General features: G+C 40.3%; 1 protein-coding gene across 10 annotated transcripts in view; it reads left to right on the top strand.

Annotated features, from left to right (window-relative positions):
• SPTLC1 (serine palmitoyltransferase long chain base subunit 1) overlaps window positions 1-15,685 on the top strand; it is a 106,432-nt gene that overhangs the window by 37,059 nt on the left and 53,688 nt on the right. For 7 of the 10 annotated variants that reach the window (XR_012127855.1, XM_073228844.1, XM_073228843.1 and 4 more), the window contains exon 6: window positions 7,510-7,642. The exons of the other annotated variants lie outside the window; for them this stretch is intronic. Coding sequence is in view for 6 of the 7 variants with exons in the window: in XM_073228844.1 (XP_073084945.1) it covers window positions 7,510-7,642 (133 nt within the window). In the remaining variant the exon portion in view is untranslated. The remainder of the gene's footprint in view (window positions 1-7,509; window positions 7,643-15,685) is intronic. 10 annotated transcript variants of the gene reach the window in all.

A 15,685-nucleotide genomic window follows, 5' to 3' on the forward strand; every position in this document is an offset into this window, starting at 1 on the left:
ATCATTAATCCATCTCAAGTCTAATTCTCGTCAGTCTCCAATCTTCTGAAGCATAACAAACAAGTTCTTACATGGTGAACGAATTCTTACATAGTGAATAAATTCTTACATGGTGAACAGTACAAGGGCATTCATCACAGAAACTTTCGGTTTTGATCACGCATTATGACCCATAAACAATCAGGTCAAATATGAATATTCGTTTGATTTTTGGACTTGATTTATATGTTGATCCCACATTTCTCCTTTTATTATTATTATTATTTTTATTTTTAATAAAATGCTGAAGTGGTAGGTAGATGCAAGATAAAGGTAGAAAACATAGTTTAGTGCTGTAAGAGGGCAAATGTAGATGATCAGATGATCAGGTGTGTGCCTATGGACTAAGTATTAATCCAGGCTAGACAAGGGCAGCAAAACATCCACGGATGCAGAACATTTCTCTCAAAGCAAGGGGGGTGAGGTTCTGAGCCTCACCTCTGTTGATCCCCAAATTCTCACCTGATGGCCCCCCTGTGACTGTGCCTGTCTTAGGTTGTTCCTCCCTTGAGGAATCTTACCCGTCTCTGGCTAACCAGTCATCTTCCGGGGCCATACAGGGAAATGTAAAGTTGGTAAGTGAGAGAGAAGCCATATTGTTTGCAAAGGTTAGCTTTTTACTTCTTTGCAGATTTATGCCCTGTGGCTTCTATGCCCAGCACTTGTCTCGAGGTATCTTTACCACCTGGAGGAATTATGATACTCGGTAAATTTGATATGAGGCACGAATTCTATTTAAGGGTTGTAATTAGGAAGAAAGAAGAAAAGCTACGGATGTACCATATGGAAGGAAACATGGGAGGATTGATTATTTCTTTGACATATCTTCTTGTAGAGTAACTTCAGCATGTATAGGTTTTAAACTACTAATTAAATTGTGCACACACATTAACATAATAGGAGTACAGTTACATAACCAAGGCAGACCTATAATTATCAGCCATCTCCAGTGAAACCAAGAAAACCAATTAGGCACCCTAGGCATTTGTGAAAATTTGTCTATGATATGATGGATATTGTCCAACTGTACTTGAACCGTCTGAGAGAAATCAGACAAATTAAAGCAGCCCATTTCTGGGATCTGTTCACATCCCATATGTTCTTTTAACCGTAGATAGTCTATAGTCATGAGATTTTGGTGTGCTACAACTTGCACCCCTCCCAACTCCTGGTTGAGTTCCAACAGTACAGATCCGGTCAAATTCGTTGTCTCACTGTATGCACATGCCAGCCTAGACATCTCCCTCCTCATTCCTATGACAAGTCCAGGAGACGGTGGGCTGGATGCAGCCACAACCGCAGCATCGTCCGCATCCCTTTGGAGGCTTTTTGATGATCATCCCCCGGCACAAGTCCTCCAGAGAGTGCTGATGCCGGAAGCTCCTCCTCATATCGTATCTTAGTTCATTTTCTGGGTATCCAAGCTAGGCCTTGATCTTCTGCATAGAAACAAACAGACCCTTTGCCCACACTTTGGCATGCCCTCTATACCACTGTGCAGAACTCATTGGAGGTCAGCACACAGTAACTGCTTTTTTTTTTTTATTATTTTATTAAGAGAAAGGAATATTATCAGAAAAGAGTACCTCCATAGCTGATCATCTGACACCCTTTAAGTGATCAACATTAAGGATATTTAAAGCTTGCGTTGATCTTTGATTTACCAATAGTTTTATCCTATCAAGGAGTAATCCCCCTTTTCTTTCTTTCTTTCTTTCTTTTTTATTTATTTATTTTTTAAAATTTTAATCTATACCTACATGAAGAATACTATGTTTACTATGCTCTCCCCTATATCAGGTCCCCCCTAACAACCACATTACAATTACTGTCCATCAGCTTAGCAAAATGTTGTAGAGTCACTACTTGTCCTCTCTGTGTTGTGCAGCCCACCCTCCCCTTTCTCTCTCCCCCCCATGCATGCTAATCTTAATACCCCCCTTCTTCTTCTCCCCCCCTTATCCCTCCCTGCCCACCCATCCTCCCCAGTTCCTTTCCCTTTGGTACCTGTTAGTCCATTTTTGGGTTCTGTAATTCCGCTGCTGTTTTGTTCCTTCAGTTTTTCCTTTGTTCCTATACTCCTCAGATGAGTGAAATCATTTGCTATTTCTCTTTCTCTGCTTGGCTTATTTCACTGAGCATAATACTCTCCAGCTCCATCCACATTGCTGCAAATGGTTGGATTTTTCCACTTCTTATGGCTGAGTAGTATTCCATTGTGTATATGTACCACATTTTCTTTATCCATTCATCTACCGATGGACATTTAGGTTGCTTCCAATTCTTGGCTATTGTAAATAGTGCTGCGATAAACATAGGGGTGCATCTGTCTTTCTCAACCTTGATTGCTGCGTTCTTAGGGTAAATTCCTAGGAGTGGAATTCCTGGGTCAAATGGTAGGTCTGTTTTGAGCATTTTGATGAACCTCCATACTGCTTTCCACAATGGTTGAACTAATTTACATTCCCACCAGCAGCATAGGAGGGTTCCCCTTTCTCCACAGCCTCGCCAACATTTGTTGTTGTTTGTCTTTTGGATGGCAGCTATCCTTACTGGTGTGAGGTGATACCTCATTGTAGTTTTAATTTGCATTTCTCTGGTAATTAGCGATGTGGAGCATCTTCTCATGTGTCTCTTGGCCATCTGTATTTCTTTTTTAGAGAACTGTCTGTTCAGTTCCTCTGCCCATTTTTTAATTGGGTTATTTGTTTTTTGTTTGTTGAGGCGTGTGAGCTCTTTATATATTCTGGACGTCAAGCCTTTATCGGATTTGTCATTTTCAAATATATTCTCCCAAACTGTAGGGTTCCTTTTTGTTCTATTGATGGTTTCTTTCGCTGTACAGAAGCTTTTCAGGTTAATGTAGTCCCACTTGCTCATTTTTGCTGTTGTTTTCCTTGCCCGGGGAGATATGTTCAGGAAGAGGTCACTCATGTTTATGTCTAAGAGGTTTTTGCCTATGTTTTTTTCCAAGAGTTTAATGGTTTCATGACTTACATTTAGGTCTTTGATCCATTTTGAGTTTACCTTTGTATATGGGGTTAGACAATGGTCCAATTTCATTCTCCTACATGTAGCTGTCCAGTTTTGCCAGCACCATCTGTTGAAGAGACTGTCATTTTGCCATTGTATGTCCATGTCTCCTTTATCAAATATTAATTGACCGTATTTGTTTGGGTTAATGTCTGGAGTCTCTAATCTGTTCCACTGGTCTGTGGCTCTGTTCCTGTGCCAGTACCAAATTGTCTTGATTACTATGGCTTTGTAGTAGAGCTTGAAGTTGGGGAGTGAGATCCCCCCTACTTTATTCTTCTTTCTCAGGATTGCTTTGGCTATTCGGGGTCTTTGGTGTTTCCATATTAATTTTTGAATTATTTGTTCCAATTCATTGAAGAATGTTGCTGGTAATTTGAGAGGGATTGCATCAAATCTGTATATTGCTTTGGGCAGGATGGCCATTTTGACGATATTAATTCTTCCTAGCCATGAGCATGGGATGAGTTTCCATTTTTTAGTGTCCCCTTTAATTTCTCTTAAGAGTGACTTGTAGTTTTCAGAGTATAAGTCTTTCATTTCTTTGGTTAGGTTTATTCCTAGGTATTTTATTCTTTTTGATGGCAATGGTGAATGGAATTGTTTTCCTGATTTCTCTTTCCATTGATTCATTGTTAGTGTATAGGAAAGCGACAGATTTATGTTTGTTAATTTTGTATCCTGCAACTTTGCTGTATTCCGATATCAGTTCTAGTAGTTTTGGAGTGGAGTCTTTAGGGTTTTTTATGTACAGTATCATATCATCTGCAAATAGTGACAGTTTAACTTCTTCTTTACCAATCTGGATTCCTTGTATTTCTTTGTTTTGTCTGATTGCCGTGGCTAGGACCTCCAGTACTATGTTAAATAACAGTGGGGAGAGTGGGCATCCCTGTCTGGTTCCCGATCTCAGAGGAAATGCTTTCAGCTTCTCGCTGTTCAGTATAATGCTGGCTGTGGGTTTATCATATATGGCCTTTATTGTGTTGAGGTACTTGCCCTCTATTCCCATTTTGCTGAGAGTTTTTATCATAAATGGATGTTAAATTTTGTCAAATGCTTTTTCAGCATCTATGGAGATGACCATGTGGTTTTTGTCTTTCTTTTTATTGATGTGGTGGATGATGTTGATGGATTTTCGAATGTTGTACCACCCTTCAATCCCTTGGATGAATCCCACTTGGTCATGGTGTATTATCCTTTTGATATACTGTTGAATTCTGTTTGCTAATATTTTATTGAGTATTTTTGCGTCTGATATTAGCCTCATGGGTTTTCCTTTATAGGTGAGCTTTTTCTCTCTAGCTGCCTTTAAAACTCTTTCCTTGTCCTTGATCCTTGCCATTTTAATTACTATGTGTTTTGGTGTTGTCCTCCTTGGATCCTTTCTATTGGGGTTTCTGTGTAATTCCATGGTCTCTTCGATTATTTCCTCCCCCAGTTTGGGGAAGTTTTCAGCAATTATTTCTTCAAAGAGACTTTCTATCCCTTGTCCTCTTTCTTCTTCTTCTGGTATCCCTATAATACGAATATTATTCCTTTTGACTTCGTCACATAGTTCTCTTAGTGTTGTTTCATTCCTGGAGATCCTTTTATCTCTCTCTATGTCAGCTTCTATACGTTCCTGTTCTCTTGCTTCTATTCCTTCAATGGCCTCTTGCATCTTATCCATTCTGCTTATAAATCCTTCCAGGGATTGTTTCACTTCTGTGATCTCCTTCCTGACATCTGTGATCTCCCTCCAGACTTCATCCCACTGCTCTTGCATTTTTCTCTGCATCTCTGTCAGCATGTTCATGATTTTTATTTTGAATTCTTTTTCAGGAGGACTGGTTAGGTATGTCTCCTTCTCAGGTGTTGTCTCTGTGATCTTTGTCTGCCTGTAGTTTTGTCTTTTCTTGGTGATAGAGATAGTGTGCAGAGCTGGTACAAGTTAACGCTGGAAGAGCTTCCCTTCTTGTTGGTTTGTGGCCTTCCTCACCTGGGAGAAAAGCGACCTCTAGTGGCTTGTGCTGGGCAGCTGTGTGCAGACAGGGCTTTTGCTTCCTGCCGGGTTGCTATGGGGTTTATCTCCGCTGTTGCTGTGGGCGTGGCCTGGCTGGGACTGCTCCTCCAAAATGGTAGAGCCCCGTTGGAGGGGGAGCGGCCGGGAGGCTATTTATCTCCGTAAGGGGCCTCTGTGCTCCCTGCTGCCCAGGGGGTTAGAGTGCCCAGAGGTCCCCAGATTCCCTGCCTCTGGTCTAAGTGACCTGTCCTGCCCCTTTAAGACTTCCGAAAAGCACTCTCCAAACCAAAACAACAACAGCAACAATTAGAGAGGGAACAGAAAAAAGAAAAAAAAAAAAGGAAAAAACACTTGATTTTTTTTTTTGTCCTCAGGCGCCGGTCCTAGGCACCCGCTCACCAGTCCCGCCGCCCTGCTTCCCTAGCACCAGGGTCCGTGTCTCTTTAAGGCTTCCAGAAAGAACTCGCCAAAAAGAGAAAAAAAAAGGGGAAAAATGCGCGATTTCCTCCGTCCTCAGGTGCCGGTCTCAGGCACCCGCCCACCAGTCCCGCAGGGAAAAATGCGGGATATTCTTTATCCTCAGGCGCCGGTCCCAGGCACCCTCTCACCAGTCCCACTGCCCTGCCTCCCTAGCACTGGGGTCCCTGTCCCTTTCAGGCTTCCAAAAAGCACTCGCCAAAAAGAGGAAGAAAAAGGGGAAAAATGTGTGATTTCCTCCGTCCTCAAGTGCCGGTCTCAGGCACCCGCTCACCGGTCCCGCAGGGAAAAACGCGGGATATTATTTGTCCTCAGGCGCCTGTCCCAGGCACCCGCTCACTGGTCCCGCTGCCCTGCCTCCCTAGCACCGGGGTCCCCGTCCCTTTAAGGCTTCCAAAAAGCACTCGCCAAAAAGAGAAAAAAAAGGGGAAAAACGCGTGATTTCCTCCGTCCTCAAGTGCCGGTCCCAGGCACCCGCTCACTGGTCCCGCCACCCTGCTTCCCTAGCAATGGGGTCCCTGTCCCTTTAAGGCTTCCAAAGAGCACTCGCCAAAAAAAAAAAAAAACCGCTCCGGTTCCTTTCCACCCGCCGGGAGCCAGGGGGAGGGGCGCTCAGGTCCCGCCAGGCTGGGGCTTGTATCTTACCCCCTTTGCAAGGCGCTGGGTTCTTGCAGGTGTGGATGTGGTCTGGATGTTGTCCTGTGTCCTGTGGTCTCAATTTTAGGAAGATTTTTCTTTGTTATATTTTCATAGCTCTATGTGTTTTTGGGAGGAGATTTCCACTGCTCTGCTCACGCCGCCATCTTGGCTCCACCTCCGGGGTGCTTTTTAAATGAACTACATTTTTTTTTTTTCCCCACTCTAGTGATTTTATTATCTGAAAGAGATAATGGCTGCCCCCGGAGGAGGGAGCAGCAGCTTGTGCGTGAGGAAGCGCATTTTTAAGGAGTAGGGGTAGGGTGTGTTCTGTGTTGGTGATTGGATCTTAAGGGGTGGGGGTCTTAGCACGCCAGAATTTGCTTTCATTCCTATCTTTTTCTTTTCTTAATTGGGCCTCTGAGGAACTGGGCGTAGAATCTCATTCTCTAGCTACTTCCTGCTGGAAGGGGGAGCAGCTTCTGGGGTTAGCGAGGCCATTGCTGTAGTGTTCGGGAAGGGCGGGCATGTTGAGATGCTTCGTGATGTCATCTAGCTAGTTTTGTTATTCTTCGTGAGAAGGCCTTGATAGCCCTGGAGGAGTAAGTAATAAATTGAAGGCTGGTGCTGGGCAAGAAGATGAGCGACCGGGGAAGTGGACGATGAGCCCGTGGAGGAGGATAGGGCAGGGAGGGTTCCCAAAGGAGCTCAGGTTCCCGGAGGAAGAGCAGAGTCAATGGGAGAGCCTCATCCAAAGTCATGACACCAATGAAAGGGTATCTCGCCACGACCCTCCTTACCCCAGAACAACTCAGGAGAAACAGGCCCACTTATTTTATTATCTGAAAGAGAAAGTGGCTGGCCTCAGAGAGAGGGAGCAGCCTCTTTCTTTTCTTTTTAAAAGCTGGCCAACAGTTGTCTTAGTGCCTGGTGTGCTACCTCCTGCTGAGATATAAAAACTCAATGTTGTACATTGATAAAGCCTCAGGGTCGGTTAAGGGACATGAAAGTGTGTAAAGTCACTGGACCTCGAATTTTAAAGCTAGGATGATAGAAAAGTAAAACCTAGATCTGGAGCTGCTCAGTTACACATTTTACGGACAGAGGAGTGACTGATTCCGTTTATAGATTTTAGAAGTAGTTTTGGCCCAGAATTATCTTAACAGATCTTGCATACTTTATAACTTAAAACAATTGTGTTTTGTCCATAAGGTGACAGTATTAATAATTAAACTACTTACATTATTTTCTTAATTCTTTAGTTAAAGAAAACGAATTATACGGCAGTTTGACTATTTAACTTTTTACTATTGAAATAGATGTGCATTTGGATTTAGAAGACCGCCTGGCAAAATTTATGAAGACAGAAGAAGCCATTATATACTCATACGGATTCGCTACGATAGCCAGTGCTATTCCTGCTTACTCTAAGAGAGGGGACATTATGTTTGTGTAAGTGACCTTTGCTGCATTTCCAATCAGAATTCCTTTGGAAATAATACTGACCTTCCTAAAGAATTCCTTTATCTGGTTAAAATAATAATAATTTCTGTTTTTAAAGAAATAAATAGTCACTCCAGCCAAGTAACTCTCCAGACTTGGTGACACCATCACTAGGATGATGCTTAGAGGTATTTGTCTGCCATTATGATGTTTTTTATCAAAGTATTGTTAATATACAATCTTATGTTGGTTTAAAATGTACATCACAGTGGTTCAGCAGTCTCCCGCCCACTCCCCTCCCCCTGGTACCACTAGTCATTTTGCAGTGTCTGAATCTAAGGCTGTCTCATTCCTACTGTTCTGCTCTGGTTTTATACCCCACAAGTAAGTGAAATCATGTATTTGTCTTTCTCTACCTGGATTATTTCACTGAGCATAATACCTTCTAGATCCAGTCATCCACGTTGGTACAAATGGCAGAATTTCTTTTACTTTTTTAATTTTGTTATCATTAATCTACAATTACATGCAGAACGTTATGTTTACTAGGCTCTCCCCTACACCAAGTCCCCCCCACAAACCCCATTACAGTCACTGTCCATCAAAATAGTAAGATGTTGTAGAATCACTACTTGTCTTCTCTGTGTTGCACAGCCCTACCCTTTCCCCCACCCCCCCACATTATACATGCTAATCATAATACCCCTTTTCTTCTTCCCCACCCTTATCTCTCCCTACCCTCCCATTCTCCCCAGTCCCTTTCCCTTTGGTAACTGTTAGTCCCTTCTTCGGTTCTGTGATTCTGCTGCTGTTTTGTTCCTTCAGTTTTTCCTTTCTTATTATACTCCACAGATGAGTGAAATCATTTGGTATTTGTCTTTTTCTGCTTGGCTTATTTCACTGAGCATAATACCCTCTAGCTCCATCCATGTTGTTGCAAATGGGAGGATTTGTTTTCTTCTAATGACTGAATAATATTCCAGTGTGTATATGTACCACATCTTCTTTATCCATTCATCTACTGACGGACACTTAGGTTGCTTCCATTTCTTGGCTATTGTAAATAGTGCTGCGATAAACATAGGGGTGCATCTGTCTTTTTCGAACTGAAGTGCTGCATTCTTAGGGTAAATTCCTAGAAGTGGAATTCCTAGAAGTATGTTTACTTTGAGCATTTTGAGGAACCTCCATACTGCTTTCCAAAATGGTTGAACTAATTTACATTCCCACCAGCAGTGTAGGAGGGTTCCCCTTTCTCCACAACCTCACCAACATTTCTTGTTGTTTGTCTTTTGGATGGTAGCCATCCTTACTGGTGTGAGGTTGTATCTCATTGTAGTTTTAATTTGCATTTCTCTGATGACTAGCGATGTGGAGCATCTTTTCATGTGTCTGTTGACCATCTGAATTTCTTCTTTGGAGAACTGTCTGTTCAGCTCCTCTGCCCATTTTTTAATTGGATTATTTGCTTTTTTTTTTGTTGAGGTGTGTGTGAGCTTTTTATATATTTTGGATGTCAACTCTTTATCAGATCTGTCATTTATGAATATATTCTCCCATACTGTAGGATACCTTCTTGTTCTATTGATGGTGTCCTTTGCTGTAAAGATTTTCAGCTTGATATCGTCCCACTTGTTCATTTTTGCTTTTGTTTTCCTTGCCCGGGGAGATATGTTCATGTAGAAGTCGCTAATGTTTATGTCCAATACATTGCCTGTGTTTTTTTCTAAGAGTTTTATGGTTTCATGACTTACATTCAGGTCTTTGATCCATTTCGAATTTACTTTTGTGTATGGGGTTAGACAGTGATCCAGTTTCATTCTCTTACATGTAGCTGTCCAGTTTTGCGAGGACCATCTGTTGAAGAGACTGTCATTTCCCCATTGTATGTCCATGGCTCCTTTATCTTATGTTAATTGACCATGCATGTTTGGGTTAATGTCTGGAGTCTCTGTTCTGTTCCACTGGTCTGTGGCTCTGTTCTTGTGCCAGTACCAAATTGTCTTCATTACTGTGGCTTTCTGGTAGAGCTTGAAGTTGGGGAGTTCGTTGAAGAATGTTCTTGGTAATTTGATAGGGATTGCATCAAATCTGTATATTGCTTTGGGCAGGATGGCCATTTTGACTATATTAATTCTTCCTAGCCAACAGCATGGGATGAGTTTCCATTTGTTAGTGTCTTTTTTAATTTCTCTTAAGAGTGTCTTATAATTTTCAGGGTATAGGTCTTTCACTTCTTTGGTTAGGTTTATTCCTAGATATTTTATTCTTTATGATGCAGTTGTGACTGGAATTGTTTTCCTGGTTTCTCTTTCTATTGGTTTATTGTTAGTGTATAGGAAAGCCACAGATTTCTGTGTGTTAATTTTGTATCCTGCAACTTTGCTGAATTGAGATATTTGTTCTAGTAGTTTTGGAGTGGATTCTTTAGGGTTTTTTATGTACAATATCATGTCATCTGCAAATAGTGACAGTTTGACTTCTTCTTTACCAGTCTGGATTCCTTGTATTTCTTTGTTTTGTCTAATTGCCATGGCTAGGACCTCCAGTACCATGTTAAATAACAGTGAGGAGAGTGGGCATCCCTGTCTGTTCCTGACCTCAGAGGAAAAGCTTTCAGCTTCTCGCTGGTCAGTATGATGTTAGCTGTGGGTTTATCATATATGGCCCTTATTATGTTGAGGTACTTACCCTGTATACCCATTTTGCTGAGAGTTTTTATCATGAATGGATGTTGAATTTTGTCGAATGGTTTTTCAGCATCTATGGAGATTATCATGTGGTTTTTGTCCTTCTTTTTGTTGATGTGGTGGATGATGTTGATGGATTTTCGAATGTTGTACCATCCTTGCATCCCTGGGATGAATACCACTTGGTTGTGGGGTATGATCCTTTTGAGATGTTTTTGAATTCTGTTTTCTAATATTTTGTTGAGTATTTTTGCATCTACATTCATCAGGGATATTGGTCTGTGATTTTCTTTTTTTACCTTTTTAAAATTTTTTTCAATTTTTAATTTTTTAAAATTTTGCTATCATTAATCTACAATTACATGAAGAACATTATGTTTACTAGGCTCCCCCCTTCACCAAGTCCCCCCCACATACCCCTTCACAGTCACTGTCCATCAGTGTAGTGAGATGCTGTAAAATCATTACTTGTCTTCTCTGTGTTACACAGCCCTCACTGTGTACCTCACACTATACATGCTAATCGTAATGCCCCCTTTCTTTTTCCCCACCCTTGTCCCTCCATTCCCACCCATCCTCCCCAGTCCCTTTCCCTTTCATAACTATTAGTCCATTCTTGGGTTCTGTGATTCTGCTACTGTTTTGTTCCTACAGTTTTCCTTTTTTCTTATACTCCACATATGAGTGAAATCATTTGGTACTTGTCTTTCTCCACCTGGCTTATTTCACTGAGCATAATACCCTCTAGCTCCATCCATGTTGTTGCAAATGGAAGGATTTGTTTTCTTCTTATGGCTGCATAATATTCCATTGTGTATATGTACCACATCTTCTTTATCCATTCATCTACTGATGGACACTTAGGTTGCTTCCATATCTTGGCTATTGTAAATAGTGCAGCGATAAACACAGGGGTTTATCTGTCTTTTTCAAACTGGAGTGCTGCATTCTTAGGGTAAATTCCTAGAAGTGGAATTCCTGGGTCAAATGGTATGTCTATTTTGAGCATTCTGAGGAACCTCCATACTGCTTTCCACAATGGTTGAACTAATTTACATTCCCACCAGCAGTGTAGGAGGGTTCCCCTTTCTCCACAACCTCCCCAACATTTGTTGTTGTTTGTCTTTTTGATGATAGCGATCCTTACTGGTGTGAGGTGATATCTCATTGTGGTTTTAATTTGCATTTCTCTGATGACTAGCGATGTGAAGCATCTTTTCATGTGTCTGTTGGCCATGTGAATTTCTTCTTTCGAGAACTGTCTATTCAGCTCCTCTGCCCATTTTTTAATTGGATTATTTGCTTTTTGTTTGTTGAGGTGTGTGAGCTCTTTATATATTTTGGATGTCAACCCTTTATTGGTTCATTCATTTATGAATATATTCTCCCATAGTGTAGGATACCTTCTTGTTCTATTGATGGTGTCCTTTGCTGTACAGAAGCTTTTTAGCTTGATATCGTCCCACTTGTTAATTTTTGCTTTTATTTTCCTTGCCCGGGGAGATGTGTTCATGAAGAAGTCACTCATGTTTATGTCCATGAGATTTTTGCCTGTGTTTTTTTCTAAGAGTTTTATGGTTTCATGACTTACATTCAGGTCTTTGATCCATTTCGAATTTACTTTTGTGTATGGGGTTAAACAGTGATCCAGTTTCATTCTCTTACATGTAGCTGTCCAGTTTTGCCAGCACCATCTGTTGAAGAGACTGTCATTTCCCCATTGTATGTCCATGGCTCCTTTATCATATATTCATTGGCCATATATGTTTGCGTTAATGTTTGGAGTCTCTATTCTGTTCCACTGGTCTGTGGCTCTGTTCTTGTGCCAGTACCAAATTGTCTTGATTACTATTGCTTTGTAGTAGAGCTTGAAGTTGGTGAGTGAGATCCCCCCCCACTTTATTCTTCTTTCTCAGGATTGCTTTGGCTGTTCGGGGTCTTTGGTGGTTCCATATGAATTTTAGAAGTATTTGTTCCAGTTCGTTGAAGAATGTTCTTGGTAATTTGATAGGGACTGTATCGAATCTGTATATTGCTTTGGGCAAGATGGCCATTTTGACAATATTAATTCTTCCTAGCCAGGAGCATGGGATTAGTTTCCATTTGTTAGTGTCCCCTTTAATTTCTCTTAAGAGTGACTTGTAGTTTTCAGGGTATAGGTCTTTCACTTCTTTGGTTAGGTTTATTCCTAGGTATTTCATTCTTTTTGATGCAATTGTGAATGGAATTGTTTTCCTGATTTCTCTTTCTATTAGTTCATTGCCCGTGTATACGAAAGCCACAGATTTCTGTGTGTTAGTTTTGTATCCTGCAACTTTGCTGAATTCCGATAATAGTTCTAGTAGTTTTGGAGTGGAGTCTTTAGGGTTTTTTATGTACAATATCATGTCATCTGCAAATAGTAACAGTTTGACTTCTTCTTTACCAATCTGTGTTCCTTGTATTTCTTAGTTTTGTCTAATTGCGGTGGCTAGGACCTCCAGAACTATATTGAATAACAGTGGGTAGAGTGGACATCCCTGTCTTGTTCCCGATCTTAGAAGAAAAGCTTTCAGCATCTTGCTGTTTAGTATGATGTTGGCTGTGGGGTTGTCATATATAACCTTAATTATGTTGAGGCACTTGCCCTGTATACCCATTTTGTTGAGAGTTTTTAACATGAATGGATGTTGAATTTTGTCGAATGGTTTTTCAGCACCTATGGAAATGATTATGTGTTTTCTGTCCTTTTTGTTGATGATGTTGATGGGTTTTCGAATGTTGTACCATCCTTGCATCCCTGAGATGAATCCCACTTGATCGTGGTGTATGATCCTTTTGATATAGTTTTGAATTTCGTTTGGTAATATGTTGTTGAGTATTTTTGCATCTATGTTCCTCAGGGATATTGGTCTGTAATTATCTTTTTTGGTAGTGTTTTTGCCTGCTTTTGGTATTAGGGTAAATTTGGCTTCATAGAATGTGTTTGGAAATGTTGTTCCCTCCTCTTCTATTTTTGGAAAACTTTAAGGAGAATTGATATTATTTCTTCTCTGTGTTTTTGATAAAATTCCGAGGTAAATCCATCTGGCCCGGGGGTCTTGTTCAGGGTTAGTTTTTTGATTACTGCTTCAATTTAGTTGCTGGTAATTGGTCTGTTTAGATTTTCTGTTTCTTCCTTAGTCAGTCTTGGAGGTTTGTATTTTTCTAGTCAGTTGTCCATTTCTTCTAGGTTTTCCGGTTTGTTAGCATATAGGTTTTCATTGTATTGTCTAATAACTCTTTGTATTTCTGTGGGGTCCGTCCTGATTTTTCCTTTCTTGTTTCTGATTCTGTTGATGTGTGTTGATTCTCTTTTTCTCTTAATAAGTCTGGCTAGAGGCTTATCTATTTTGTTTATTTTCTCAAAGAACCAGTTCTTCATTTCATTGATTTTTTTCTATTGTTTTATTCTTCTCAATTTTATTTATTTCAAGACTGCTTTTGCTCCATCCCACAGAAGTTGGAGCTTTGTATTGTTGTTGTCATTTGTTTCCAAATATTTCTTAAACACTGCTTTTGCTCTTTCGCACCGAAGTTGGGGCTTTGTATTGTTGTTGTCATTTGTTTCCATATCTAGCTTGATCTCTTTTAATTTGGTGATTGATCCATTGATTATTTAGAAGCATGTTGTTAAGCCTCCATATGTTTGTGATCCTTTTTGCTTTCTTTGTACAATTTATTTCTAGTTTCATTCCTTTGTGGTCTGAAATGTTGGTTGGTAGAATTTCTATCTTTTTGAATTTCCTAAGGCTCTTTTTGTGGCCTAGTATGTGGTCTATTCTGGAGAATGTTCCATGTGCACTTGAGAAGAATGTGTATCCTGTTGCTTTTGTGTGTAGAATTCTATAGATGTCTATTACGTCCATCTGTTCTAGTGTGTTTGTTCAGTGCGTCTGTGTCCTTACTTATTTTTTGTCTGGTGGATCTGTCCTTTGGAGTGAGTGCTGTGTTGAAGTCTCCTAAAATGAATGCATTGCATTCTATTTCCTCCTTCAGTTCTTTTAGTATTTGTTTCACATATGCTGGTGCTCCTGTGTTGGGTGCATATATATTTAGAATGGTTATATCCTCTTGTTGGACTGAGCCCTTTATCATTATGTAATGTCCTTCTTTATCTCTTGTTACTTTCTTTGTTTTGAAGTGTATTTTGTCTGATACAAGTACTGGAACACTTGCTCTTTTCTCCCTGTTGTTTGCATGAAATATGTTTTTCCATCCCTTGACTTTTAGTCTGTGTATGTGTTTGTATTTGAGGTGAGTCTCTTGTAAGCAGCGTATAGATGTGTCCTGCTTTTTTATCCGTTCTATTACTCTGTGTCTTTAAGTTGGTGCATTCAGTCCATTTACATTTAGGGTGATTATTGAAAGATATGTACTTATTGCCATTGCAGGCTTTGGATTTGTGGTCACCAGAGATTCAAGGTAGCTTCTTTGCTGTCTATCTATCTAACTTAACTCTCTTATTATGCCATTATAAACACAGTGTGGTGATTCTTTATTTCTCTCCCTTCTTCTTCCTCCTCTATTCTTTGTATGTTAGGTGTTTTATTCTGTACTCTTTTGTGTTTCCTTTGACTGCTTTTATGAATAGTTGATTTTGGTTTTTGCCTTTAGTTACTATTTGTTTGGTTTGCTTTCTTTGCTGTGATTTTATTTTCTCTGGTGACATCTCTTTAGGCTTAGGAGTGCTTCCTTCTAGAGCATTCCCTGTAAAATATCCTGTCGATGTGATTTGTAGGAGGCAAATTCCCTAAGCTTTTGCTGGTTTGGGCATAGTTTAATGCCTCCTTAATATTGAAATGATAAGTCATGCTGGATATAGTGTTCTTCATTCAAGGCCCTTCTGTTTTATTGCCTTAAATATATCATGCCATTCTCTTCTTGCCTGTTAGGTTTCTGCTGAGAAGTCTGACAGTAGTCTAATGGGTTTTCCTTTGTAGATCTTTTTTCTCTCTCTGGCTGCTTTTAATATCCTTGATCTTTACCATTTTAATTATTGTATGTCTTGGTGTTGTCCTCCTTGGGTCCCTTGTGTTCAGACATCTGTGGGCTTTCATGGTCTGAGAGACTTATTTCCTCCCCCTGCTTGGGGAAGTTTTCAGCAATTATTTCTTTAAAGACACTTTCTATCCCGTTTTCTCTCTCTTCTTCTCCTGGTACCCCTATAACATGAATATTCTTCTGTTTGGATTGGTCATACAGTTCTCTGAATATTCTTTCATTCCTGGAGATCCTTTTATCTCTCTCTGGCTCAACTTCTCTGTATTCCTGTTCTCTGATTTCTATTCCATTGACAGTCTCTTGTACCCCATCCATTCTGCTCTTAAGTCCTTCCAGAGAT

The sequence above is a fragment of the Manis javanica genome, chromosome 2 (genome assembly GCF_040802235.1).
Source record: "Manis javanica isolate MJ-LG chromosome 2, MJ_LKY, whole genome shotgun sequence".
Lineage (NCBI taxonomy): Eukaryota > Metazoa > Chordata > Mammalia > Pholidota > Manidae > Manis > Manis javanica.